This window comes from Medicago sativa, chromosome 2, assembly GCF_051527215.1.
Source record: "Medicago sativa cultivar Bolivia chromosome 2, Bolivia_mono, whole genome shotgun sequence".
Taxonomy (NCBI): domain Eukaryota; kingdom Viridiplantae; phylum Streptophyta; class Magnoliopsida; order Fabales; family Fabaceae; genus Medicago; species Medicago sativa.
This window is the reverse complement of record NC_140750.1, coordinates 74,228,705-74,255,644: the sequence shown is the minus strand read 5'-3', so window position 1 is coordinate 74,255,644 and position 26,940 is coordinate 74,228,705. Positions and strand designations below refer to the sequence as shown.

Genomic DNA, 26,940 nt, shown 5'->3' with positions numbered 1-26,940 from the left:
ACACATTATCATCTCTCCATTAAGTGTCAGACTCTCCGTGCTCGTGATCGACCACCAAGAGCCACTCCCACTCCCCCAAAATGTTGAACCGGGATATCATGCAATTGTTGTGCATTCTGAGCGAGCCAACACCGACGTGGATCCACACGTTTTAAAAACAAAAACCACATAAGTTAAAATGATACCACATCTCCATCCAAAAGGCTTAAGTATGATATTTTTTACTTATTTGTTGTTCAACCTGCACTCTTTTATCCAACGTTCGACTTTAACTGTTATTTGTTCCATCTAAATATTATCTCTATTAAGTATGACGAAATTCTAGCCCGTGCTTGGCACGGGTGTCCATACTAGTTTATTAATTTGCCAGAGGTCATAGTTTAACTGACAAAAAAACGTCGATATTGTTAAATCGGACGTCATGAGTAGAGTTTGAACATCAGCTCCTTCATTTATGTGTGTAAGCTTCCAATGACTTTTGTCATTTCGTCAACCAACAAAAAAAAATATTAATTTGTCAAGTCATACAACTACTAATTTCTAAATTTATATGATTTAAACATATCGTATTATGTTAAATGATATATATTTATCCTCGTGAGCGTAGCTCAGTTGGTAAGGACAATGCATAAAATATGCAAGGTCTGAGGTTCGAACCCTCATGATAGTTTTTTTTATATATATTTTGGCTATTTGTTATAGAGAAATGATATTTGTACAACGAAGTAGAGTTTGAACATCAACTCCTTCATTTATGTGTGTAAGTTTCCAATGACTTTTGTCATTTCGTCAATCAACAAAAAAAATACTAATTTGTATACAACTACTAATTTCTAAATATATATGATTTAAACATATCGTATTATGTTAAATCATATATATTTATCCTCGTGAGCGTAGCTCAGTTGGTAAGGACAATGCATAAAATATGCAAGGTCTGACGTTCGAACCCTCGTGAGAGTTTTTTTTATATATTTCGGCTATTTGTTATAGAGAAATGATATTTGTACAACGAAGTAGTACCAACTATTGTGACAACTTTCTCTCACGTACTCACATTATATTCTCTCTCTCTCCTCTCTCTCTCTATTGTTTTGTTTTTTGTGAAAATATCTAATTTTTCTTTGTAAGTCTATGTTGTTCTATAAGTTATGCAAATAGATGTTCAAATAACACATATCTTATTCATATTCCATGTGTTTTAAGATTGATGATGATTGAAAAAGTTTATGTAACAATCGAAGAAAAAAAAATTAAATTTGTTAATTGAAAAAACTTGTTGATTGAAAAATCATATGTAATGTTTGAAAATAAAATGCTATGATAGGATTGTGAAAGATTGATTTTCCATCAATTAATCTTCCAAATAATGCTATCAATTAATCTTTTTTACCATGTGTGCACTAAACACATGATAGAATATTATGTGACTTTTTATTAAGGAAAAAGAATATTAAAAATAGAAAAAAAAGTATATTATGTGACTATCTTTTCATATCCTTACTCCGTTCATTATCATATTATGTTTCTATCTTATCTTGCGCATTAAACAGACTCATATAAACTTAAATAAAACTGTTGGTTAACTTTTTTCTCCGGAATATTTTCGATATGTTATCCGCGATATTTATTATTTTGTCTCAAACATCATTCGTGGTTAAATTGAACTCAATTATCTTGAGTAATATATAAAAGGTCAAAGGTTTTCTCTCTTCGTACACTCGAGTATAAGATAACCCGTATAAGATTTAACTTTAGAAAATATTGCCTCACATCACAAAAAATGTTATTCTGATACCTTTTGCAATTTTATGATCAAAGGATGTGTGTCCCTCCAAACGAATTCATTTAAATTACGAGTAATATTTGATGATTTTGATGGTGAATATACTTGGACCCAAATATGAAGTAAGTGGAGCACCCATGTAGTTTACGAGTTGCATGCGGATTCAACAAAACTTTCGAACACATAACATTGCACACCAAAAACTTCACTAGATCCTTGTGGTACTCCCTTGGTCCCTTAATAGTGTAAGACTCATTTAACTAGAACTAATAAATCATGAAAATGAAAAAATTGCTCATTAGTTGGTAGATTAAATTTGTTAAATGTTACCAAATAAAACGAATTAATTATTTATATTTTTGAAATTATTGTGGCACATCATCTCACTTTTTCCACGACATCAATTATTTATCTCATTAATTTGTATTGGAGTTCATTACATCGCATCCTTTTCCACTTCTTGCAGGAAAGATGGTGAAATAAATAGGAGTAATTTGAAGGTATAATAATTATTCTCGTAAACTTAGCTCAGTCGGGAAAGATAATGCATAATATATGCAAGGTCCGGGTTCGAACCCCAAACGTCACAAAAAAAATATTTATACTAAAAATATCTTATGAAAAAACACAAAACTATAATATTATTCTCCATCCTAATGAGGAATGGAGTAGTATTCTCAATCCTAAGGAAAAAACATGAATTTGCAACTAACTAATAATATAATAACAAGCTTAATTATCTTATGTCCTCGTGAGCTTAGTTCAATTGGTATGGACAATGCATAATAGGTTCAGGGTTCAACCCCGTCCACCACCACAAAAAAAGAAAAAAAATAAAAAGCTTAATTATCTTATATGCATGGTTGAATTTACACAAAAAACAAGCAACTATAGAAATTTGGTATGGCATTTAGAACCTTGATGAGGAACCGGGTCCCTTTTTGAGTCAAGAGCATGGTCCTGATATGAAATCTTCACTGTGATCAGTTTTGAAGGACGTTTGCACGCATTGAAGCGCCGGACGATGGAACTGGAAGTCCTTTGGGGAGGACATGGAACACTTTGTTGCTGTGGATATTATGTCTTCTAGCAGTTGAAGAAGCTCTAATTTTGGCTTCTTCATAATAGTTGTTGATGGTGAGACCCTTTAGGCTAAGGATTGTGAAAAGGGAAGCATTTGCTATGAATATGATAGAGAGAAGAAAAAATACCAGAAGGGATCTTCGGATTTTAGGAACCATGATGAAGTAAAACAAATGCTTATTTTATGCTAATTTTTTAGACCAATTGACAGGGAAATATGTCATACTATGCAAAGAAATTGATGTAAAGGATAACTAAATTAAATTTGATCTTAGAGAGAGATCGAAAATGCATTTATCACTATTATTTTCCATTGGTTTTCCGCGTGAAGTAATCATATTCAAAATATCCAACATTAAATTTGGTTACCTCTTCAAATTGAAATTCAAACTTAGGTTCACCATCTTGGTATGGTTGAATCTTTAAAGTCCTCTTACCCGTTGTCTTCAAACGATACTATGGAAAACAACCACACTGGTGTCATCCTCAATGTTGATGGGAGTTGTCTTGGCTCCCCCACTAGAACTGGTTATATTGGAATTCTTAGAAATGATGCAGGTTTTTATTTATCTGGATTTTCAGGATATCTTCACGACTCTTCTAACATCCTTTATGCTGAGCTATATGCCATGATATCGGGCCTCTCTCTGGCAAATGAAAAGGGCATTGTCAACCTTATCTGCTACTCTGATTCTTTATTATGTACCAACATCATCACCGGCCCCATCTTGAAGTTCCATATTTATGCTGTTTGATTCAAAACAAAAAAGAGTTATTCGAGCAGACTCAAGCTTCTATCAGCCACACGCTTAGGGAGGGTAACTAGTGTGCGGATTTCATGGCTAAGCTTGGTGCCTCATCGAACATTGCTTTCAAGTGTCATGATTCTCCTCCTTCGGAGCTCTTGCCTCTCTTCCGAAATGATGCCTCTGGAGCTTTCTTTTTGAGGCTTTAGTTTGTCTTTCTGTTTTTGTTTTTTCCTTTTGTTTCGCTTCTTTTTAGCCTCTATAACCAAAAAAAAACAACCTTACGTTCACCATGTTGCGCAGTTGTGGTAGTGTAGCAACTTCTGCTAGAAGCAGATTATTCGCTTTTAAAGCATTATTCTCACACAACAATGAATATATTCAACTAATTCACACACACACACACACATATATAGTGATGAAAATTTTACCAAATTACTTTCTTCAAGTTTTAGTGTATTTATCACTATCATAAATGCAAAGTGTGAAATATATCCATATATTAAATTGGAAGTGTTGCATGTAGTATCAATTCGTGAGGAACAAAATTTCACTTGAATGCCATTATTTCCCTGACATTGGTCATGCTAGAAAGCATCCAACTATCAAAAGAATTTTATTGGCAATCTCCTTCCTCCAACTGGTTGAAATGCAACACAAACGGCGCTGCCCTAGCCTGTCCTGACAGAGCTTCCCATGCAATTTTTCGTGACGGTGGCTCGGGTTATGTTGCAGCTTTAGCTGTTTAGTTTGGATACTCATCAACTTTTGTGGCCTAATTGGAGGTTGTTGTGATGGCAATTAAGCACATTCATTCTAAAGGATGATCTGAACACAGTGGCCTAATTTATCTTTTCTCATCACACAAGGAGCAGCCATGTAGTTTAAAGGTTGATACACTCTCACTCCCATGGGGCTCCAATGGAGAAAGGTAATAACGTAAGGGCGGGCGAATAAAATGAGTTCCACAGCAAATTGAGGCCAAATTCATTTTACAGTTTTGTCAGTTTTACTATTTAAACAGACAGTTAATCAAATGTAAAAATGTGTATTTCATTAATACTAATTACAAAATGCTTCTTCTCATATGTTCTAAAAATTAGTCTGTGAAGTGTCAATACAGTGATAGGAGTTGTACCCACAAGGCCACAACCTGATTTCAAAATTCAAATCTACCCGGAACAATTGAAAAATGACTATTAGTACCACTTTAATTTCTCTGACACAAATATACACTTGTAGTAAAACGTTTCTAGATATCATACTTAAGCCTTTGAGATATATATAGACGCAAATACAAGATAGAACAGGGACCAACAAAGTTGAGATAACCATGTTGGAGAATCTTCTCTAGAGTTTTGATTCTTTCTAACAATAACAGACAAATTGCATAAATCAGTATAGATAGGTTCCTGTTAATTCATTTGCACATTCAACGCATTGATTTATAACTAACAACCAGGTGCGTGAAGATGGAATGATTCATAAAATAGACTTAGCATAAGATAAAAAAACAAAACCTTGACTTCAATGAAGTCAGTTTTCTTGGATGCAAGAGATTGCCGGTTTGGTTCTTGTTGGCATTATATAAGCACGGATGAATCTAGCAGCTTCAATATTTTGTTTCTTTGTGATAAGTTTCTGGACAAAATCTGCAAGGTACACTAAAGTTTCAATTCGACAAAACTAACAGTTATGCCATCAAGTCAGTTCTAATTAACCAAAACTAAGCAGATTGGGCAGAATACTAATATCTTAAAATTTACAAGCAAAGAGAACAACCTCAGACTGTTTAAAAAATAGAACAAATACATATAAAGACTTAAAAGTTATGAAGCCAAGACTCTGCAGTCTGCATGGCAGAGACAGACATGTTTAAACAACTAATATTTAAAAACATAAGATACTGACATTAATACATAGTACAGATACATTAATTTATTTAAATTATAAAAAATATGAAATATCATTTATAGAACAGCTAAATTGAGAAGGAAAGTTTAAATATGCATATAAAAATATAGTACAAGATATGCTAGTATTTTACTTTCATTTGTCCGTCTCATACCAAAAAACGAAAAAATAACATACTCAAATTTTAGATTGTTAACCCCGTCATCAATTATCATCCTTGAATTGTAGAATGTTTGTATATGAGAAGACATGCATATGCAAGAATTTTTCAAAGGCTTAATTGAAATACTATTATATTACTTTAAAAAGCTTCTTTTGTTCAAAATTCTTCGGAAAACATATCGGGGTACTTGTGTGAGTTGGCCGACACAGAAGCGTATCCGACAAGGGGACACACATAATCCAAGAGTGTCGGTGCTTCATAATATATTAACTTGAAGTCTATTTCATTTTCCAAGATACCAAATTTCTCTTAACAAATGAGACAGAACTGTTGGAAGAAACAAAATAAAACCTTAGCATCAAGTGTATGAAGCCAATTACATATCAGTTGAAATTTTTACGAACAGCTAATATCTTAATGTTAGGATATATGTATAATATATCATGCACAGACCCTAGGATATTAACAAATGATGTAACATGCACTTGAAATTTAAAGTGAGAAGAAAATTAGTATAATAGCTGGTGTCTAAAACAAAACTTTTCTAAACTAACATACCAGAAGCTTTATCGGCAAAACCCAGAATTCCAAAGAGCTTTACAGCTATCTTGTGCTGAGCAGCAAACCCAAAAAGCTTTAAAACTTCATCTTCATCGAAAGAAGGAGCCAATTTATAAATTGATAGAAGGAGTAGAAAACCAAGAACCGCCACCGAATTTTCAGTAGTTTCACTTATAAAAGATTTCAACTTAAGTGCTAGCTTCATCGCTTCTTCTCTTACACAAGGTTTGATTTGTGGTGAGATTCTCATTAATTGTTCGAGCAGAAGAATGTCTCTTTCATCAATAATTACAGCATTGTCTCCCATCTTATACTTTTGAATAATGGGATTCTGTATTATATCCAAAACAACTTTTGATGGATCTGATAATCCTTGCAGATTATCTAGAATTTCAGTTTCGTCACTTGGGAGCAACTGCAAACTTCTTCCATCAATGCTAGGAGTTGATTGATCATCTGTGTAACAAGTAACTGCGTATTTAGCTAACATATATTTAAGCTTCAATTTTTATAGAAACATCATTAAATCAAGGTGGCTATATATATATATATATATGAAAGAATGTAAATTCTCTCCTAGATTGAAATGCTTGGGTGACAGAAATCATTTGATACTAACAGTAACAGTCAATGTCATCATATCATATCATATGCTTATTAACAGTATTTAAAGTATAGTTGAAACTTTAAACTACACTAATCTACTCATCAATCTTTTACTATAGAATAAAAGTATAGTTGATATTATTCTCTCCTAGAATAATATCAATCTACACTATAGAATAATATTGTTAACAAACCAATTCAACAAGAATAAAATGCAAGAGATTTTGCATTTAATAGCTTCCTAAACTCTTAAGAAGGGCGTAAAAGGTACAATCAAATGAAATTATATTAACAAACTAGGTGATGAAGATCATTTACCTGAATTAATTTCCTCTTCAAATGATTTTAGTAATGCTTTATATTGATTCTCTCTTAACTCAATCTCCTTCAGTTCTCCATCAAATTCATTATGCGTTGACTCGGCAACCTTCACTTCTCCTTCAAACTGATTCTCTTTTGATTTGAGCTCCTTTTGTTGCACTTCAATATGCTCTTTTTTTGTACCAACCTCCTTCACTTGGCTTTCTAAATGCTTTTCCTCTTCTTTTTCTTCTATTACTTCTTGTCCTCCTTCTACTCCTTCAAATTCTCCCTCTCCTCCTTCTACTTTTATTTCTTCTACTTCTTCCACTTCATCTTCTTCCCCCTCTTCTTCTATTTCTTCTTCCATTTCCATTTCCATTTCCTTTTCCTCTTCGTCTTCCTCTTCCACTTCTTCTTCTTCCACTTCAACTTCTTCTTCCACTTCCTCTTCTTCTTCTTCCACTTCAACTACTTCTTCTTCCACTTCCACTTCCTCTTCTTCTTCTTCTTCCACTTCTACTTCCACTTCTTCCACTTCCTCTTCTTCTTCTTCTTCCACTTCTACTTCTTCCACTTCTATTTCTTCTACTTCTTCCACTTCCTCTTCTTCTTCTTCCACTTCTTCCACTTCCTCTTCTTCTTCTTCCACTTCTATTTCTTCCACTTCTTCCACTTCCTCTTCTTCTTCTTCCACTTCTATTTCTTCCACTTCTTCCACTTCCTCTTCTTCTTCTTCCACTTCTTCTTCTTCGACTTCCTCTTCCTCTTCCACTTCTTCCACTTCTACTTCCTCTTCCACTTCCTCTTCTTCTTCTTCTTCTTCTTCTTCTTCCACTTCTACTTCTTCCACTTCCTCTTCTTCTTCTTCCACTTCTTCCATTTCTTCTTCCACTTCCACTTCTTCTCCTTGTTTGCTTTCTATAGCCACCTTTGATTTCTTACACGGAATGTACAATTCCTTGTCATCATCAACAAAAGACCTCTTAGCTGACATTGTAGTAGTATCCCTCTTCTGAACAGATTCATCAAAGTTACTGCTACATTTTCTCAGCACATTCAACTTTGAGGATGATAACCTTGCAGAAAAAGGGACATTAACGTCCGATTTGGAGTCTTGACGACAAAACCCTAACTTGTTATGAGAAGCCTCATCAACACCCATTATTGAACTACATACATAAAGCAATGAAACAGAAAAATCAGCACATGATCACTTCAAACAAGAAAAATTTTAAAAAATAAAAAATTTGTAGAATATTCTAGATCAATCATCATCAAGTAGTAATTGAATAGTACATGACTAAAATTCAACACCAAGAAAACAGAAGCTTCGAGCTTGAATCATAAGACAAAACAAGGAAAAGTGAAAACCTGGGTAGCATTATGCACGCAGAAAAGGAACTTGAATCAATAAAAAAAAAAGACATGAGAATGTTTTGTTGGATTTGTAAGGGAAGGAAAGAGAGAGTTACCCGTAGAAGCAAGCTGCGATGGAAGGTGAAACGGAACTCTTCTTATTCTTGAAATTTTAATGGAACTTGAAACAAGAAAGAGGAACAGAAGAGAAGAGACTTCTTGAGTTAAATATCGTCTTTTTGGTCGGATTTGGGAATGGGGCCCACTCAACCAAATAACTTGCTCCCGAAGTTCCTCGCTTGGCTGCAACCCTTCTGTATCCCAAATTCATTCCTCCCCTCTTTTTTATGGACAAATAGTTTTTTTAGTTTAAAAAAAAAAAAAACGATTTTTTTAGGATAAAAAAATGATATTTATTCATTTAAATTGACAGAGTACCTCGGATACAATGACATGTTTAATATCGCTTGAAAATATAATAAGTAAATTTGGGAACAAACTCACAACACCTAAGTTAATAGATACAACGGAAAACTGTCTACAAATGATATGATAAAATTTAAGTCATCGGAATACTCATTCTTCTAGATATGCAACATTGATGCCCAAATAATTTATCAAATATGTAATCGACTGAAACAACGCCACAACAAGACGCGAAATCAAACAACATCGCACAAGACGACGAACAACATGATGTCACACTCAGACGACGAAATCACAAAAAAAAACACAAAAAGAAAAAGTAAAAAAATAATCTAAAATCACTCATCCTTGATGAGTGAAGGAGTAAGAGAACTTAGAGAGAAGATGGAGTTTCTCTCGCTAAAAAAACTAGGGCCATCAAAAATTATAATCATAGAACGAACAAATAGTTATTTTGATCTTTAAACGTGTAACAAGTAATCATAATAATCTCTTAATGTATTGAAATTTCAAAATAGTTTTTGATTGTGCATTTCTAGTCAAAATAGTTCATGTCGTTAAAATAGTATCTCATTGTTAACATTAACACTTTTCACATAATGATCGAATGAAAACAAGTAAATATTTATAGAGGAGTGTTATTTGAACAACCAATTTGGTTGACAACTTATTTTACAACCATAATTTACAAAGAAAATGTATATATTTGCACTGAAACCATAGCAATAGAGAGATAAAATAAAAAATAATGTGAGCATGAGAGATAAAGTTGTCACAAAAATTGTCCTCAAATGGATGTTCAAATATCATTTCTCATATTTACAAGGACCAGTGTGACAATAAGTAAGTATATTGAGGCATTAGTATGGTCTGACAATATTAACATAACATTTTAATGTAAATTCTGATTAACACAGTGTACAATCAGATACTATTTTAAAATTTTGATACACTAAGGGATTATAGTGACTACGTTTTTTTAGAGGTATTATATGGTTTTAAAATTATCGTTTTAAAACGGGTTAATATATGTTTACCCCTATTATATTAGTGGTTGCTTGTTTACACCCCTATAAAAAAAATTGATTCCAATCTTTTAATTTGAAGATTGTTTGATTTTCGACCTTCATGAATTTTGACTATACAAAATTGATGATATGGTAAAGAGTAAACCAAATTTCGCTTAAATTACACGGGGTAAAAGTATCTTAAATTTTAAATTTTGATACCAAAACCATATCCAAATGTGGGGCACCGTGATCCTAAGCAAGGGAGATCCATGCAGTATTGCAAAAGGCCTATATAGGCCACATTGTTTGACTAATGGACATAGTTTTTGCTATAAATTCATAATTCATGCATTGTAATAAAAGAAATCCAATCAATCAAATTTTTTTGAAGTGTTTATAAAAAAAAAAATTATAGATAGAAGAAATGATAATAGTCATAAAAAAACTCACATAAATGATGGAATTAAAGTTCAAACTCAGATCATGATGTTCGACCTATTAATTTTGACATATTTTTGCAAATTGAATTAGGTTTTGTAGACAAATGATTTATTGAAATCTTAGAATTAATTTATTAACTTTTTTCATTTGCTCCTCTTTTTTTTGCCAAAAATATAGAGCTCTTTTTAATCTTAAAAATCAGTAAAGTACTCTGAAATCTTAAAAGAAAGTGTTTCGAATCCATTAAAATTCAAACTGAAAAATTATGATTAAAAAAAGTCTTAAAAGTCAAGACAATCCTACAAAGTCTTAAAAAATCTTCAAGAATCTTTTTAGCTAAAATAGTCTTTTAAATTCTCATTTCAATATATCCCTTAGTTTGAGAGGAAGTGTTAAAAATCAGTTAGATATCAAACGTTTAGCATTAATTGTAACAGAAAGTACTTAATAAAATTAACAGAGAGCCACACCATCAAGGTTCAAGATTCAAAAGAGCACCACCATAAATCAATCAATAAAACTGTAAAACACAATGTCTTGAATTTCACTATAAAACTTCCAAACACTGTATTTCATTTTAATTATTCCCATTTTCTATATAAACTGTATAACAGGTTTACATGATAAAAAAAAAAAAAAAAAAAAAGTGCAACAGAACAATAAAACAAAGCTAAAATGAATCCTATGCACCAAACTATCTGAAACCAATCCTCAATGTCCTCCGAAGATTCAAACGGAGATGAACCGACGCAGAAGGAAGAGCATTTTCTTCTCGGGTCATTGTTAATGCGGAAGAATTCTCGAACAGATTGGTGATATCAGCAAAAGGGACCCTCTTCATCTTTCTTTTACTAGTATTCTTCTTGAAAGATGAGGCCATGGCAGAAATTGAATTCTTCTTCTTATTTTCCCCTTTGGTATAAACTGGAGGAATGTTTTCTTTGTTGTTTCCAATGGACACTGTTGGGATCTTCATTGTTGAAGAAGGTGATAAGAGTCTCAGGAACACAATGAGATTTTCAGAGAAAAGAAAGAGGAATTGAATTTGAGATGAATTATGGTGTTGTGAAATGGGGTATTTAAGCATCGTTGATGTGAAAATATATTTACTTTTTGGTGTGTTTGAGAGGGAAGAATGAAACAGAAGGAGGGAGTGAATTTTTTTTCAGAATTTTCAACAAAAATGGAAAAGCTTGAATACAAAAATGGGACAATGAGGTAGGAAAATTTGGAGGTAAATAAAATACTGAAACTGAAATATTGGCGGGTAATGGAAGGAGCCAAAACTATTTGGCCAAAACTTGGGCATAGCCATAGCGTGTATTTTTTTTCATTATTATTATTATATTCAATGGTAGAAAGAATTAACATATGGAATGCACTTTACATTTTTCTTTTTTCTTTTTTTTTATTTTTCCAAAATCACTTACAGGAATGTCATAAATGAATTGATTGACTAAGTTTTTATTTTGAAAATTGAATTGACCAATTGTGTGTTTGGAAAACACTAAAAAGAAAGGGAAGTAGAAGCTATACATTGTTAGGGTGTTTGTGGTGCTTGAACATTCAAAAAGTTATAACATTCTGGTACTTAAATCGAATAAAACATACACTTCAATGCTTAAATAATCATCGTAGTTTTGAATCAGTATCAAATACATATTTTCTAAAACAAAAATGCACGGTAAGAATTAAAGATGGCAACACTGATTGAATAAACAAAATGAGGTCTCTCAATTTTTTTTTGGTGGTGTCCGGGGTTCGAACCTCTGACCTTGCATATATATGGTATGTTTTTTTAAAGAAAAAAATATATATAGGGTATGTTATTAAATTTCTAGATTTTCTTTTAATTCAAAGTATTAAATTTAATTTTTTTAGAAATTATTTTAAAAGAAATCCGAAATATTAAAATTAATAACTTTTAGAGTTTTTCAGTTGAAGTATTAATTTAAAAAAATCGGGATGATTTCCAGATTTTTCTAAAATTCGGAATTAAAAAAACCTGGCAAATTATAAGAATTTTTTACTTTAAATATCATTTGCAAATTTGGAGGTAGGGGTGGGGATATAGGTGTATGGGTGGAAAGTAGAAAGTACTTTGGGCGTATTAGGTTACCTCAAATGGGCCATCAGGCTAGAATATCATCACATTATTTTTGGAAAATTGTTCATCTCACATGTATTTTTGCTCATTAACACCCAGAAATTAATTTAACGCCCCCACCGGCAATTAACTACCGCTCGCTACCAGCGGCGGTAACCCTCATTTCTCCCATTACATTCAAAACACAAATATCAATCTCTAAAACTCTCTCAAATCAACAAACATCAAATTTTTCTCAAATTCAAATCACACACCACTCCAATAACAAGTAAGTTTTCATAATCTCTTACCATTGAAATTTTATGTTTAAAATGTTACGTTTTTTCTCTTAAATTGATAATATTTTAGTGTTTTTGGTTTATGTTTTTTTTTTTTTTTGGTAGTAAACGGTTAAATGTTTGCATGGTGTTATGAATACTTTTTAGACTAGGTATGCGCTGTGTTTGCATGTTCACCTGGTGACATAGCTTTTGGGTGACATTAGTTCATTTAGATGAGAGAGAATGATGGATTAATGATTAAAATAAATTATTTAGAGGAGAGAGAATGATTGATTAAGAAATAAATAAAAACAATGTCACTAAAAGCTATGTCATATTGTCAGCTAAGTGCTACCCTAGAGACCGAAAGAGCAAAATTCTTTCAAATTTGCTCTATGTTTTGGATTATTTTCATAGTATTATGAGTCCAACTCCAAGATTGATGCTTCTGAATTTGCTTCCATACAGTGGCCCACTCACTTGTAAAATTATTATTTCTATGCCTTGTCCTCCAAGTTTGGTCATGTTCAAAGATTGTGTTGTTATAATAGAATGTCATGAGTTTATTATAGCAAAAACATCAGCCATACTTTCTTAAATTTATTTTATCCTAATTTAATAATAAACAACAAAGTAGCAAATAATATGACTTATTTTATTTAAGATTAACTAGATTTCCCATTCATTCTAATCAACGTTTTTAAATTTGTTAATCAAATCATTTTGTATCATATTTGTTCTGGTGTGAATTTTTTTGTCCCAAGACTTTCTTCAGGTACATATGAACCTCAAATCATTATCACTTAAGATATGTTTCATTCTTGATCATTCAAATTTCAAACTCATCTTAATTACGATACTAACTTGAGCATAGAAGTGTTTTACGTGCATGCTCACCATCGGGCGTCATCAACGCTATGGATTCCAGCGACACATGATCATTTGAGAAAGTATTCTTTTCATTCATTATCTTTACTGTCTAACCTTTGAGTTTCTTGAAAACAATGTTACTCTCGTTTTTTATAATTGATCATTCACATTCTTAGGTGTAGAAAGTAGAAGAAACTAGAAACAAGGGAAAATGCACATTGGAGGAAGGATTAAAGACGCATCGTAACTTTTTCAATTGGTTCTTTGGTAGCCAAACTTTTTTGTGGTCCTTCAAGCATATATGTATAACACCTTTCTCAACTATTGCAGGTCGAATCTAAAGATTATTCCTTCAACAGCAAAGGAGAACTCAAACAAGATCATTACCAAGTAGAAATCCCGTTTTGCACCCTCTTGTTTTCCAACAAATAATGTATTACGCAATTATCTAATTTCATACATTAATGCCATAAACTGCGAGTATTTTGTTACATACGTTCTATTTTATTTTATATTATACCAATTTTGTTATAGGTGCAGAATATTCATTAATTTTACCAATGATTAATTTTAATTGGAAAACTTAGCTAATTAATGAAATATTTCCTTTCGATCGCAAAATTTTTCCTTCAAAAAACTCGACCAATAGAGACTGAGTCTAACGGATGAGATTAGACTTACATATGAGAAATCAAAATTTAAATCTTAATTGTAAGAATGTTCAACAATGTCTAAACTAAGATTACTTCCACTAGAACGCAAAACATTGCATTAACATATCTCAGTTGAGTTTCTCTTAAACCAATGTAATCGTTAATGTTAATTAGTACCTCTTTTATAGATTATATTTAGAGATAATATTTATTATATTATATTAATTAACATGTCAACTCTTTATATTCTATGATTTGAGTTTTGAGTGACTAGGTGATCGCTTGGTAGTTTGGAGGAAGTTGCATAAAGTTTGAATAATAAGAAGGTTACTGAAAAATCAAAACCAAAAAAAGGAGGTTTTTGTTTCAATTCTTATACTAACGAAAATGATAAGAAAAATTACATTTTTAATCTCTTAACTTAAATTTCATACACAGTTTGATCATTTATTTTTTTATTGTAATTTTGTCAATTCAACCCATTTGCATATAGATTTTTCAGCTTCAAATCTAAGATTCATGAGAAAACATAGATGAAAGACCATATATTTGAAGATTGAGAGATCATAAGAAAAGAAAACAATGAATTTGAAGTTTGAAAATTTATATACAAATGAATCAAAAGGACAAAAAGCAATGAAAAAAATAAATAAAAGACTTTTATCTGAAATTAAGTTAAAGGATTAAAAATGTAATTTTATCAAAATATTAATTAATGTTGTACATTCAAATAAAATCATCAAAAAATTTATATAATCCCAATAACTTTAATAAAGGTGCTTATACTCCTGAGATCCTTCTTGTAAAATGTTCTTAAACATCTTCGATGACAAGTTTATAAGCAACTTTTTTTTTTTTTGAGGGATGTTTATAAGCAACTTAAAATTAGTTTCATAATTTTTTTTTTTGGTTACAAATTAGTTTCACATCACATTTCACATCAATTAAATATAAATGGAAAGTTGGACTTAATGAATCGACCTTAACTATATCGTGCTAATGCATATGTGGTCAAGTTAGAATATAGTCTGTATCATCCTATTATTATGATATGCATACAAACTTCATGGATGTTGACAGATAGAGATGGGAAGGTGAGTGGGGATCCATTTTCATTTATCACAACAATATCCCAACAAAAAAAAATATCAGACTAAAGATGTTGCCTTGATGGTCTAAGCAGTGACCTCACTCAAATTAAGATGGGACAAAACGTTAATTTCAAATGTATGTATACCCTGCAAGACCAAAGTTGGCATGCATTGTTCATTCAAGCAATACCTCCTTCGCTTAAAAAAATGTCACATTCGCATTTTCTCTCTATTTCAAAATAATTATCACATTAAAATATCCAAACATTTTTTTAGGGGGGTTTGATATATCAAGACATTTATTTATTTTTTATTAAAATATCTTTATTTTTTGAGTTATGATATTTTGACAACCTAAAATAATTGTCAATGTGCACACCAAATCTACAAACAGTGAATTCATAGCCTAGCATGCAAATCGAGGCAAGAAAAAAATTATATATAAAAAAAACAGATGGAATAGTATATTTAGATGGTGATTGACAATTTGGTTGTCAAAATATCATAACTCGATCGTTTTTTTTTTTACAAACTAAAGGATCAAAGAGAAAAAAAAGCAAGTAGATTGAAAAGAAAGCTGTAATCTACCAAACCAAGCTTCGGCAGAATAATCAAAGGGAAAGTCTCATAAGTCTGGGGGAGGGGAAGTGTGAATCAACAAATCAAAGGTTGAAGAAACTCCAAGTTTTACTAATAAGTTAACACAATTGGCGCCTTTGTGGAGAGTATGTGTGATGGAAGTGGACCGTTCAAGACTAAGGAGATCCTTAAGGTCTTGAATTAAATTGGCGTATTTGTGGTATATGGGAGTTGAACCCTTTAGAATATTGACAAAGTGGAAGGAATATGTATAACAAATAACATCTTGGTAGTGCAAAACCCTACCCAATAGAAGTCCCCGATAAATAAAATAGCATGAAGCTCAATCACATGAATATCAATTGCGTCTTCTAACCTAAAAAACTTGAAATTCAAGACCAAAAATAATGTCATAGTAAACCTCCAAATCCAACTTTGACTAAATTATCAAGACAACTGCCATTTATATTGATAATTGTGCAAACGTGGTCAGAGAAGTTCCGCTAAACCCATATATCCTCAAGATTAGCGGTAGTGGAGCAAGAATTTATCCCCTTTATTTATACTTATAGAAGATGGTTTTTTAATAATTTAAATTTTGATATTTTGCACAAAATTTTAAATTTTGATTAAATATTGGTTTATGTATATTTATATCAACTTCTTCTTATGGTAAACAAGAAGTCTTCATAATAATTATATTAGATAAAATTGAATTAGCACGAAAATTAGAGACAACAAAATAAAATTAATCATCATATTTTTTTATCTTTAACATTCAACGATAGAGTTAGAGACGAATTTTACATTTTTCTATCTCGAAATATCCGTCAATGCTTCAGTTATATATATATATATATATATATATATATATATATATATATATATATATATATATATATATATATATATATATATATATATATATATATATTTAAAATTAAAATTTCCCCGCATTTTTGACTTGTCAGTTTATAAAGATTGTTCAGTGGAGATGATGAGGAGGATGTTAGGGGCGGTTGAGGGGAGGGAGTTGTTGTGGCGTAGGCGGTTGTTGGCGTGGGAGGAGGAGAGTGTGAGGGAGTGCTCCTTGTTACTTTTGAATGTTGTTTTACAGGACACGGTACAGGATACTTGGAGGTGGCTTTTAGATCCCATTCACGGATATTCGGTGCACGGGGCTTACCGCTTTCTCACATCTTCAGGTGAATTGGCGGGTAGGGCTCAGGTTATAGACATTTGGCTTAAACAGATCCCATCCAAGGTGTCTGCGTTCCTTTGGAGACTTCTTCGCAACAGACTTTCAACGAAGGATAATTTGGTGCGGCGGAATGTTCTTTCTCACAATGAGGCGGTGTGCGTGTCCGGTTGTGGGAGAATTGAATCGGCAACACATCTATTCTTGGATTGCGATGTTTTTGGGTCTCTATGGTCTCATGTTTGGCTTTGGTTGGGTATTTCCTCGGTTACTCCAGGCGATATTCAACAACACTTTTTCCAATTTATTAATATGCCGGGATTGCCTAGATCTACACATTTGTTTCTTAAAGTTATTTGGGTGACTTCTGTTTGGATTATTTGGAAGGAAAGGAATGATCGTGTGTTCAACAATAAGGTATCTATTCCCTCCATTCTCATAGAAAAGGTTAAGTTGACATCCTTTTTATGGCTGCAAGCGAATCAGGCTTCATTTATTTATAGCTATAATGATTGGTGGAATAAACCGCTTCTCTGTATGGGCGGCCACTTATGCTTGTAATTTCTTTAGTTGTTCTGTTCTCTTGGTTGTGCTTTGCTCTTTTTAGCACCTGTTTGTACATACTCTTTCGTGATTACCTCTTGCACGCCTTGTGCGGGGTAAATCACCGTTGTTAATATATATCATTTTTGTTTGTTCAAAAAAAAAAAAAATTTTCTGGGTCTTGTTATTTTTCTTCACTTTGGCGCCCTTTTATGAAAATTTTGCAACTTTGTAAAATAAAAAAGTGTGTGTCTCTCAAAAATAATTATTAAAAGAAGAGCTAAATAAAATTATACTTAAAAAAGAAACTAATCAAATTGGTGATGGTGACAACATATTTCGCTCAACTCGTAAAAGTCATATTCAATAGTTAAAGAAAAATATGTTATATATGTGAATAAAAAAAAAAAAGTTATATATTTGGTCCATGATTAAAATAAATAAGAGGTAAAAGAAAAACTACCGTACTTGAAGCAAAGATAGGCTTAAGGGAAGAAATTAACCATGTCAGGATTTATTTAATAAATACTTCTATACAAGTAAAATTGACTGTAACTTAATCTCATTTTTATAAAAAAAAACATTACTTTATTTCCTCTCACTTTTTAGTTTCAATGATTTAAAAGCTTCTTCTCTCTCTGGTGATTCTTTTCCTTTTACGGTGTAATTTTTGGAACAGTGTTTTCTGCCCCGTGTCTATATAGAACAATTTTACTACCCTTGTCTCGGTCATATTTAACCTTGTCGGATGTGGTACACCTTCATTTCTCAGCCAATGTTGTTCTTTTTTCAGGAAAAGGTAATAGCATTTCTGTATCTTAATTTCAAAGCAAAGGGTGGACCATGTTGTACAATTTCAATTTCAATTTCAATTAATCAGCTGGTCAATTTTCAAAGACTATATGTTGAAAATGGCGAATATGCTGTATGAATTTAGGGTTAAACTCCAGGTCAAGTTGCAATCTTGAGATTGAGAATTTTTTGAATTGTGATTGATTTTATATATTGTATATGGGCCATGTGTTTTAGATTTTTTTAAAAAAATTATCTTTAAGAAAAACATAAACTATGGTTGAAAAAGCTTTCAAGATAAAATTTTTGCATGTTAAAATATTTCATTTTAACAAAAATAAAATTCATTTTTAACAAAATGTTAAGAAAAGCTTACAAGTTACACACGTCATAACTAAAACATAAAAAATATTTTTCAAAAAAATCCAAAATAAATGGACCCTATATATCTGGCTCATAATTACAAATTTACATGTGTTGTCGTGGAGATATGTCATGTAACAAATTAATGGCAACATTTTACTTAGGAGAACGGTTCTTGAGGATGTCTCATTGTACTAGTGGGACACATTTGATTGTCCTTTGAACCATGCGCAATCAATCAGTCATCCACTATAGGGTACACCACATCGGTGTTGGGATGCAAGGGGACGTACGTGGATTTAAAACATTTGTGTTATTTTTCCCATTTAGTGTAATTTTTGGATTGTCAACTACTCCTACTTATCAATGAGCTATAATATAAGTCTTTAGAAAATTAGTCACAACATCTTTTATTTTATTTTTATCATCAAACTTTTATTTATTTATCTATTTTAAAATTCGGGATTGAGCCTAAGGACCAACTAATCCAAAGAATACAATTTTACCTTTCACTTATCAATAAGCAAACTAGCACAAGATATTTGGAGTTTCTTTAGACTTTGTTATTAGATACTTCCTCTGTCCCGCGATAGATGACACATTTGAAAATGTGCAATTTTGATCTAACTTACTTTGATCGTATTTTTCTATTAATATACAAAGATAAATAATATCATATAAGATGTCGTTAGATTTGTCTCGATGAGTATTTTCAAAATATCAAATTTTCATAATTTTTTATAATATATTATTCAAGATAGTTAAGCTCAAAGTTATGTATTGGCATGCGTAATAAGGTCAACTGTGTCAAGTATTATGGGAGTAGTTTTTTTTTTTGAAAGGTTGTTATTAGATACTCCCTTCGTCTCTAAATAATAGTCGTTTAAGGTTTATGCACAATTATTAAGGAAATGATTAATTGTGTTGATTTTGATGGTAAAATTAGTGTCATTTACTAAAACACCCTTATTAATTGTAGTTAGTGGAGTAGTTAAGTTGGATGAAATTTAATAAATAAGGGTATAATAATGGGAAAAAATAATAAATGCTGCATTGGTATTCTAAAGTGACAATTATTTTGAGAAAAAGAAAAATGGGTAAAGAGCATGGGCGGATCTAGTGTGAAACATGGTGTGGCAGTTGCCACACCAGATTATTTCCTATTTCAGTATATATATAGTATAAGTCATCAATATATCACAGTATCTTCGTTAGCCTAGCGGTAAACGTTTGGTGGTGGCTTGCTGGTCCTCGGTTCAACTCTCGGTTAGTTGCAGTTTTTGATTTTTTTTTGATTTTTTTTAAGTTGTTAATTAAAAATGGTGTTGCAGGGAGTCGAACCTGTAACACCAAGGTATAATGCTCTCACCCAAACCACTTTGCTATAGTTTTTAAGTTGTCAAGGCTTTTCTCTGTTAATATATATAGTTTCTTTGTAAATTTTGCCACACCATTATCAACTGTCTAGATCCGCCCCTGGTAAAGAGATAATTATTGTGAGACGGAGGGAGTAGAGTAGTTAACAATTAGTTTGTTGATTCTATACTATCACTGTATATAAAATATCTCATCTTTTTTTGGTAGTGATCTCATCTACTCATCGACCACATTTAATCAACATATTTTTTCAATCATACTTTACGTGTATATGTATACTCTAGCTGAATTTTGGTCTCAAAATAATTACTTCCACAAATTATAATTCAAACCCCTTTGAGAAAAATCTTTATCTTTATATATCTAAATGTTAAACAGTCTTGAAAGCAACCCTAATTAACCCTAATCCCGTCCTTTTTGATTAGCTTAAAAAAGCTTTGTGAAAAAATTCCTTGGTGGGAGTTGAACCACGTTATTGATGGTCATCTTTCATTGTTTTGCCATTACGCCACACATGTTTTTGTTAAATTTATTTCGCTTTCAAATTCTAAAACCGCCTCCCACTACCTATCCCACCTTTTCCACTTCCCATAAACTGTTATTTTCTCTCCCTTTTATCATGAGCATCATTTTTTGTTCTCAAATAATTATTTTGGTGTGTTAATTGTTGTTAGAAATCTGGTTGCACCCCCCATTTCTTATCCCACCTTTTCCACTTCTCATTAACCGCTTCTTATCCCACTTTTTCCACTTCTCATAAACTGTCATTTTCTTTCCCTTCAGTTACGCGTATCGTTTTTTGTTCTTAAATATTTGTTCAAACAATTATTTTGATGAATTGAAATTAAATAGTTATTTTGGTGTATTAATTGTTGTTAGAACTTTGATTGCACGGGTTGAATGACTTATATTGAAATACATAATTTGAAGTGATCTGAAGATTCATCATGATTTTTAGATTCTTTTCCTATTCTCTAAATTCCGTGAATTGATTTTTTTTCCTCTTTTTCTTTTATTGTTTCTTTCTATGCATGTAAAATTGTTTACAATAACAATGACCATAGTTAAATATGTTACTGAATTTCAAATGCATAAGAATTAACAAAAAACCCGTGCATCGCACGGGTTAAGGTCTAGTATAACTAACAAAAAGATAACTACTCCCTCCGTCCTGGTATAATTGACCTACTTTGGTTTTTCACACAGATTAAGAAAAGTGTATAAATGAATGGGAAAGTGGAATATATTGTATTGGGAATGATAAAAGTAGTATTATTTAGTGTTATATTGTATTGGGAATGATGAAAGTTGTATTGAAAATTGAAATGGGTCAGTTATTTTGGGACACTTTTTTTTAAAAAATGGGTCAGTTATTCTGGGACGGAGGGAGTACTATCTAATTCAAAACCCTAAATTTTAGTTGAAGAAATATATTGCTAACAAAAAACGTGACATGGCCCGTGCTATAAAGAAGGGCAATGCATCATAAATTGCATTGAGACAATGCTCCTTTTCTCACTAGTAATATTTGTCCCTATCACTCTGAGAAGCACACATATTGCCATGTAGAGTAGAATATCAGTAACAGCGGGCCATTAAATCTTATCTTGGATCACGCGCTTGTGTTGATAATGATTTTCATTGATTTTTACACACACACAAGATTGAATTGAATGTGTAGCAGGCTCAACCTCTATCTATCACTGCCATTGTCCTTTTCTAGGACTGCACCATTGTTCTGTACTTTTGTCTCTAATAGGCATGCATGCAGTATTTAACAAACAAAGGCCAACCAATCTCCAGCTTTTCCATTTTTCTGTTGAGTAGCTTTCAGAGCCCTAATAAAATCAATCCCGAGTGGATGATGCTGATGTAGCATAATTAGTTGTGGAAATTGATTCTTCCATTGCAGTGATTATTTCATTTCTATCAGAGTTTAGGATCTTTCTGCACACTCTTAACCACATCCAAATTTGCATTAGAATTTAGATTTCAATGCAAATTTAGCATTTTATATTTAGCACTGGGAAATGGGAATCATACACTCAGTGTTAGAATTGACAAATTTAGCATTAGATTTCAAATTTAGCATTTTATATATTTTATTTAAAAAAATACCAAAATTTGCATTAGAATTTAAATTGTTTTATTTTGATCAAACAATTTAGATGTATCTGAATCTGAGCTGTCGCGCTACACACAATTCAAATGTCATAGTAATAAGTAAAATACCAAATCAAATAGCAGTTACTCGTACCCCTCATCCTTTACTATAAGAATCTATAACAAAAATCACTTGCATTGAGAAACGTTGTTGTAGTAATAAATTTGTTTGAAATTTAATTTGTGTTATTTTTACATATTTATCCCTACTTGTAAAAGATTTTATAATTAGGGATGAAGTGAGAATTAGTTTTTTTTTTCTTTCATTTTTTTCCTTTTTCAAAACACGACCTTTTAAAAGAAAATCAAAATATCGTTTTTTTTTTTTGTACATAAAATATCGTTTATTAGTCAAATTGTTCCAATACAATCAAAAAAAATCTCACATTGCTTGAAATTGAGGTTAATGATAGTTTATAAACAACATTCGTACTCTCACTACAAAAAAACTTGGGAATTGCGGCGGTCTTGTTACGGCGGGTACAGAAAACTGCCACTATAAACGGTAGATTGCGGCGGTTTTTTTGAACGCCACTATAAACTGTCTATTACGGCGGTTTAAGCCGCCGCTATATACATTACCTTATTCAAACAATACACAACGTGCATTACAGCATTTTGAACCGCCGGTACTTACAATTTCATTTTTCCACCTTTGCCGCACTTATATTTTACTTTCCCTCTTTTCCCCTCCATTTTTTTAGAAAAATCCCTCCATCTATTTTCATTATTTTTTTTTATTTCTTTTCTTTGTTTATATTTCTTCCATATCCTTTTTTTCTTATCAAAATCCCAGAACGCAAAGCCTACCTCTACAGAAACGCATCAAAACTCAGATCCATGGAACTCTTACCCTCTCCATGAACTCTAATCACTGCATCGGCTCAAATCTACACAAACTCTTTCGTTCCCTTTCTCAAACCCTATCTTCGGGTAAACCCATCAAAACTGTCGAACCCATCTCAAACCCATGGAAACCCTCTCGGTGAAACCCATCAAAACCATCTCAAATCCTTCCATCTCCATCGAATCCTCTCAACTCATCGATTTGCATCTGTTCTTGAAGGTGAATTCAGGTTCGTATTGCTTTTGTTTTCTTAGCTGAAACCCTCGATTGATTTTTCACTAATAGCTATTTTTACTAAATCTTTGTTTTTGAACGTAGATTCAGGTTCTCGTAGACACCCTCGTCATCACTGCTTAATGATTTGGACTGGTAAATTACTAAACCGTTGTTCTTTTTGATTTTTTGTTGTTGATTTATTTAATCTCTCTTTGGTTTTTTTTTTTGGATACTGAGAAAGAATAGAAACTGATACTGATATGGGTATTTTTTCTTTATTCTAGATTTGCTATCTTTTAACTGAAAGTTGCTATTGTTTTTGCAAAAAAAATAAAAAATTGTTTTCCATTTCTATGTATTGCTTTTAAACAATGATTTTTAAGTCCTCTATTGCGTGAAATCACAAGATTTGCGAGTAATTTCTGATTGTGCTTTACATTTATGGTTCAAAATAGATGTCAAGAACAAAGTGATGAACGACGGTCTTACATTAGAGTCACTAACTTCAGTCCCAGAAGAAGAGGTATTTGTATTTTTCCTTATGATTTTAACAAACACAACTATGTAGTAAAACATCCAGTTTTACTACATATAATGGTCAAAAGTAGAGGTGCATCTAGACGACAGATCTTTCATTGTATCCAAATTAATGGTTGAGGATGAGGAGTTGCTTAAAGCTTGTGCTAAGTAAGAGAAAGAACAATGTGAGGGTGCTGAATCTCTTATTGTGTTAATCATGTCATGTTTTATTTTATTATTAAATTTTAGTACAATGAAATATGTATAATATTGAATGCTTTTAACGTTATTGAGTATCTTTTAGAAAAATAAGATGGATGACTTTTCAAGTAATTTTTGTGTGAAACGTTAATGAAAATCTCTGATAACTAAAATCGTAAAATATTGAATGCCTAAAGAGACTTGGAAGTGACGATGCCGGTTAGTCTTTTTTTCGAGTGGTGTTGGAATCCTCGTTGGTGTCTTCAAAGGAGTCCTAGTCGGCCGTGACAGTCTGCTGTTTTTGCTGTTGTCTGTTCGTGCTTGCTGGCCGCTGAAGCTGGTGCGGCTGCTGCTTGTTCTAGCTGTTTCTGTTCTGCTGGTTTGTAGCAGATTTTCTGTCTGTTTCAGCCTGTTTGAGGGGTGCGGCCTGTAGCCTGGTGGGCAGCAGCTGGTTTTAGTTGTTTGTTGTTGTTCCTGGGCCTGTTTAGGTGGTTTTGTGGTGAGAGACATGGCCATCACAGATGGAGTTGTTTGTTTACTATGGCTCTCTCGGCGAAGAGGAGCTGGTTGACTAACACAGATGCAATTTGGTTTCCCCTTTTATTTTTCAGGCATAGTGGAGCAAATTGAAGCTTAGCAGTGGAGCGCCAATCAGAGAGATGCGGCATAGACTCAATTAGCTATACTTAGCCAAACTTGTATAGCCAAGGTGAGGCGTTCAATATGGCGCTCTTGGCGAAGTGGGGGTGGAGGAAACTTGTATAACCAAGTGGAGGTCTTTGATAACGAAGTGTAGGTTCTGTCATGTTGGAGGTATAGCCAAACTTTTCTTGTTACTTGGCATATTTGTATGGTTCTGTTTTGTTGTTTTGGTGTTGCTTTCTAGCTCTTAACTTTATAATGGTTTTGCACTATATTTTTCATATAAATCAGAGTTTGTTGAAATTAACAAGTAATGTTTACTTAGATCACATCTGATAGCATTTTAAAGCTTATACTTTTTTACCTGCTGAGCGAGTAGTTCATTTATACCCGATTCCTAAATCTTAGGGGACTCTGTGATTTCAGTCATGCTCATAGTTCGTATCAACCATGTCATAGTTGGTTCTTTCCAGGAATGGGATGTTTTGAATAGAAATGGCTTGCTACACTGTTATCTTAAACCCTGAAAGCCACTATAGGTAGTTAGTAATGTCCCCTGTTGTGGATATATTATGTCACAGTCTAATCTTATAGACTTGTTAGTGCGAAGGAATTGACATTTTTGCCTATAACATTTAAATCTCGTACAGGGATCCATCTCAACTTACGCCTCCTTTATGGTTGTTCCATAGAATAGCACATTGTTTTTGTTCCTTATTAAACATGTAATTTGTGGTCACCTATCTCATTTTAGTGTATTTATTTGTTTCAGATGGCTTCTAGGCTATCCAGTGGTGTATCTGTTCGGCAAGGATCATATTTCTGATGCCATTTATAACCTTTCAACCAAATATCTTCATATTTTCCAAGTGTTTGTCTGCAGGTTTGTTTTCCTTAGTCTTTTGTCCACGGTTTGTTTTATGAAAATGCTGTTTGGTGTGATGTAGAAATTGTGTTCAATTCTCCAACGTGTAGTGCGTTCCGGTCCGGAAATAAAGGTATTCTCAAAAGTCTAGAGTAAGAAAATGAATAAATAAAGCGAATTAAAAGGAGATAACAGGATACTGTGATTTCCGCTTTTAGTGTTTAGGTGATTATGTTAACAATCAAAGAGATGTGGTCATGCTTGATAAATATTCAACCATATTCAGGAATTGAGATGATGTCATTTTTTGTCAACTATATTGTAATCACTAAATGTGGCAAGGTGTTTCATTTTTTTTTCTTGCCAAGAACTTCAACACAAATTGACTATATTAAAATTTGAGCTCTTGCAGGAATAGTAATCTCAACAAAGGAAGTCAAACTGAAGAACTGTTTTGGTGCCTACGTGTATCTTGGTGCCTGTGTGTTTGTTTTCTAGCCTTTTTCCTGTTTGCTGGACTGATATTTCCCTCCTGGTGTGCGGTTTCCTGCCATCAGATAGAAATTGCACGTCAAATGATGAGCAAGTTTGTATTGAGGATCTTGTTGAGCTGCGAGAAATAGGTAATAATCATTATCATTGTTTTATCATATTTGTTTGCAAATGCATTAAGATTTGCTGCAGAGATGTTGCGTAAATTGACCCGGTATATATGCATTTTATTTTTCTGGAACAATTGGATTAGATTTGATCATTGAGATGTATACTACATTCTTCTCTATACGTGTGCACATGGTTATTGATAAGAATTTTTTTTGATTGATTAGTGATAGTTTAGTACAATCTGTAGTTGTCCCTTTACATGATCAGGATTTCATTTAATTCCATATCTCTTTGTCTTACACTTATAGAAGCACCATGACTCTCAAATATTTCAATCCTAATATATTATGCTTATAGTTTTCTGATTGACTCTTTAACTAGCAGGGGGACTGCTCCTTTATGAGGAATAAAACTTTTTGCAAGAGGGAGGAGCAAGTATGAAGAGGGAAGTTCAACTATACTACATGTATACAATGTAAATTCAGTTTCATATTGTCATAAACCTAGCAACTAGTTCATTGTTGTGTAATAAAACGGCTAGATTATCTCATTGTTGAGAATTTCTTATCATTTTTATGTTATCTACATTTGTATATACGTTTCTTATCAATTTTTATCAATGTATTATATTATTTTTGGGCCATAAAAATTCCTTC

At 32.3% G+C, this 26,940-nt stretch overlaps 1 protein-coding gene and 1 long non-coding RNA gene across 7 annotated transcripts; one reads left to right on the top strand and one right to left on the bottom strand.

Annotated features, from left to right (window-relative positions):
* Positions 1–4,800: 4,800 nt before the first annotated feature.
* LOC146950644 (uncharacterized) lies at positions 4,801–8,836 on the bottom strand. 2 transcript variants are annotated; one of them, XM_085746589.1, is made up of 5 exons: positions 8,635–8,836; positions 8,459–8,533; positions 7,178–8,331; positions 6,251–6,709; positions 4,801–5,267 (listed from the first exon to the last, which is right to left on the bottom strand). In XM_085746589.1, the coding sequence occupies exons 3-5, from the start codon at positions 8,322–8,324 to the stop codon at positions 5,152–5,154; spliced, it is 1,722 nt and encodes a 573-aa protein (XP_085602715.1). In that variant the 5' UTR covers positions 8,325–8,331; positions 8,459–8,533; positions 8,635–8,836; the 3' UTR covers positions 4,801–5,151. The 2 variants fall into 2 exon arrangements, with proteins under 2 accessions (XP_085602715.1, XP_085602714.1); XM_085746588.1 differs by lacking the exon at positions 8,459–8,533.
* Positions 8,837–23,185: 14,349 nt separating this feature from the next.
* LOC146950643 (uncharacterized) lies at positions 23,186–26,933 on the top strand. Of its 5 annotated transcripts, XR_015027637.1 has the most exons (8): positions 23,328–23,467; positions 23,557–23,607; positions 23,918–24,158; positions 24,372–24,673; positions 24,786–24,987; positions 25,589–25,699; positions 26,094–26,304; positions 26,666–26,933. It is a non-coding gene; the product is annotated as an uncharacterized LOC146950643 (long non-coding RNA). The 5 variants fall into 5 exon arrangements; XR_015027638.1 differs by lacking the exon at positions 24,372–24,673 and having other exon boundaries at positions 23,186–23,467; positions 26,669–26,933; XR_015027636.1 differs by having other exon boundaries at positions 23,211–23,467; positions 23,910–24,673; positions 26,669–26,933.
* The last annotated feature ends 7 nt before the right edge of the window (positions 26,934–26,940 follow it).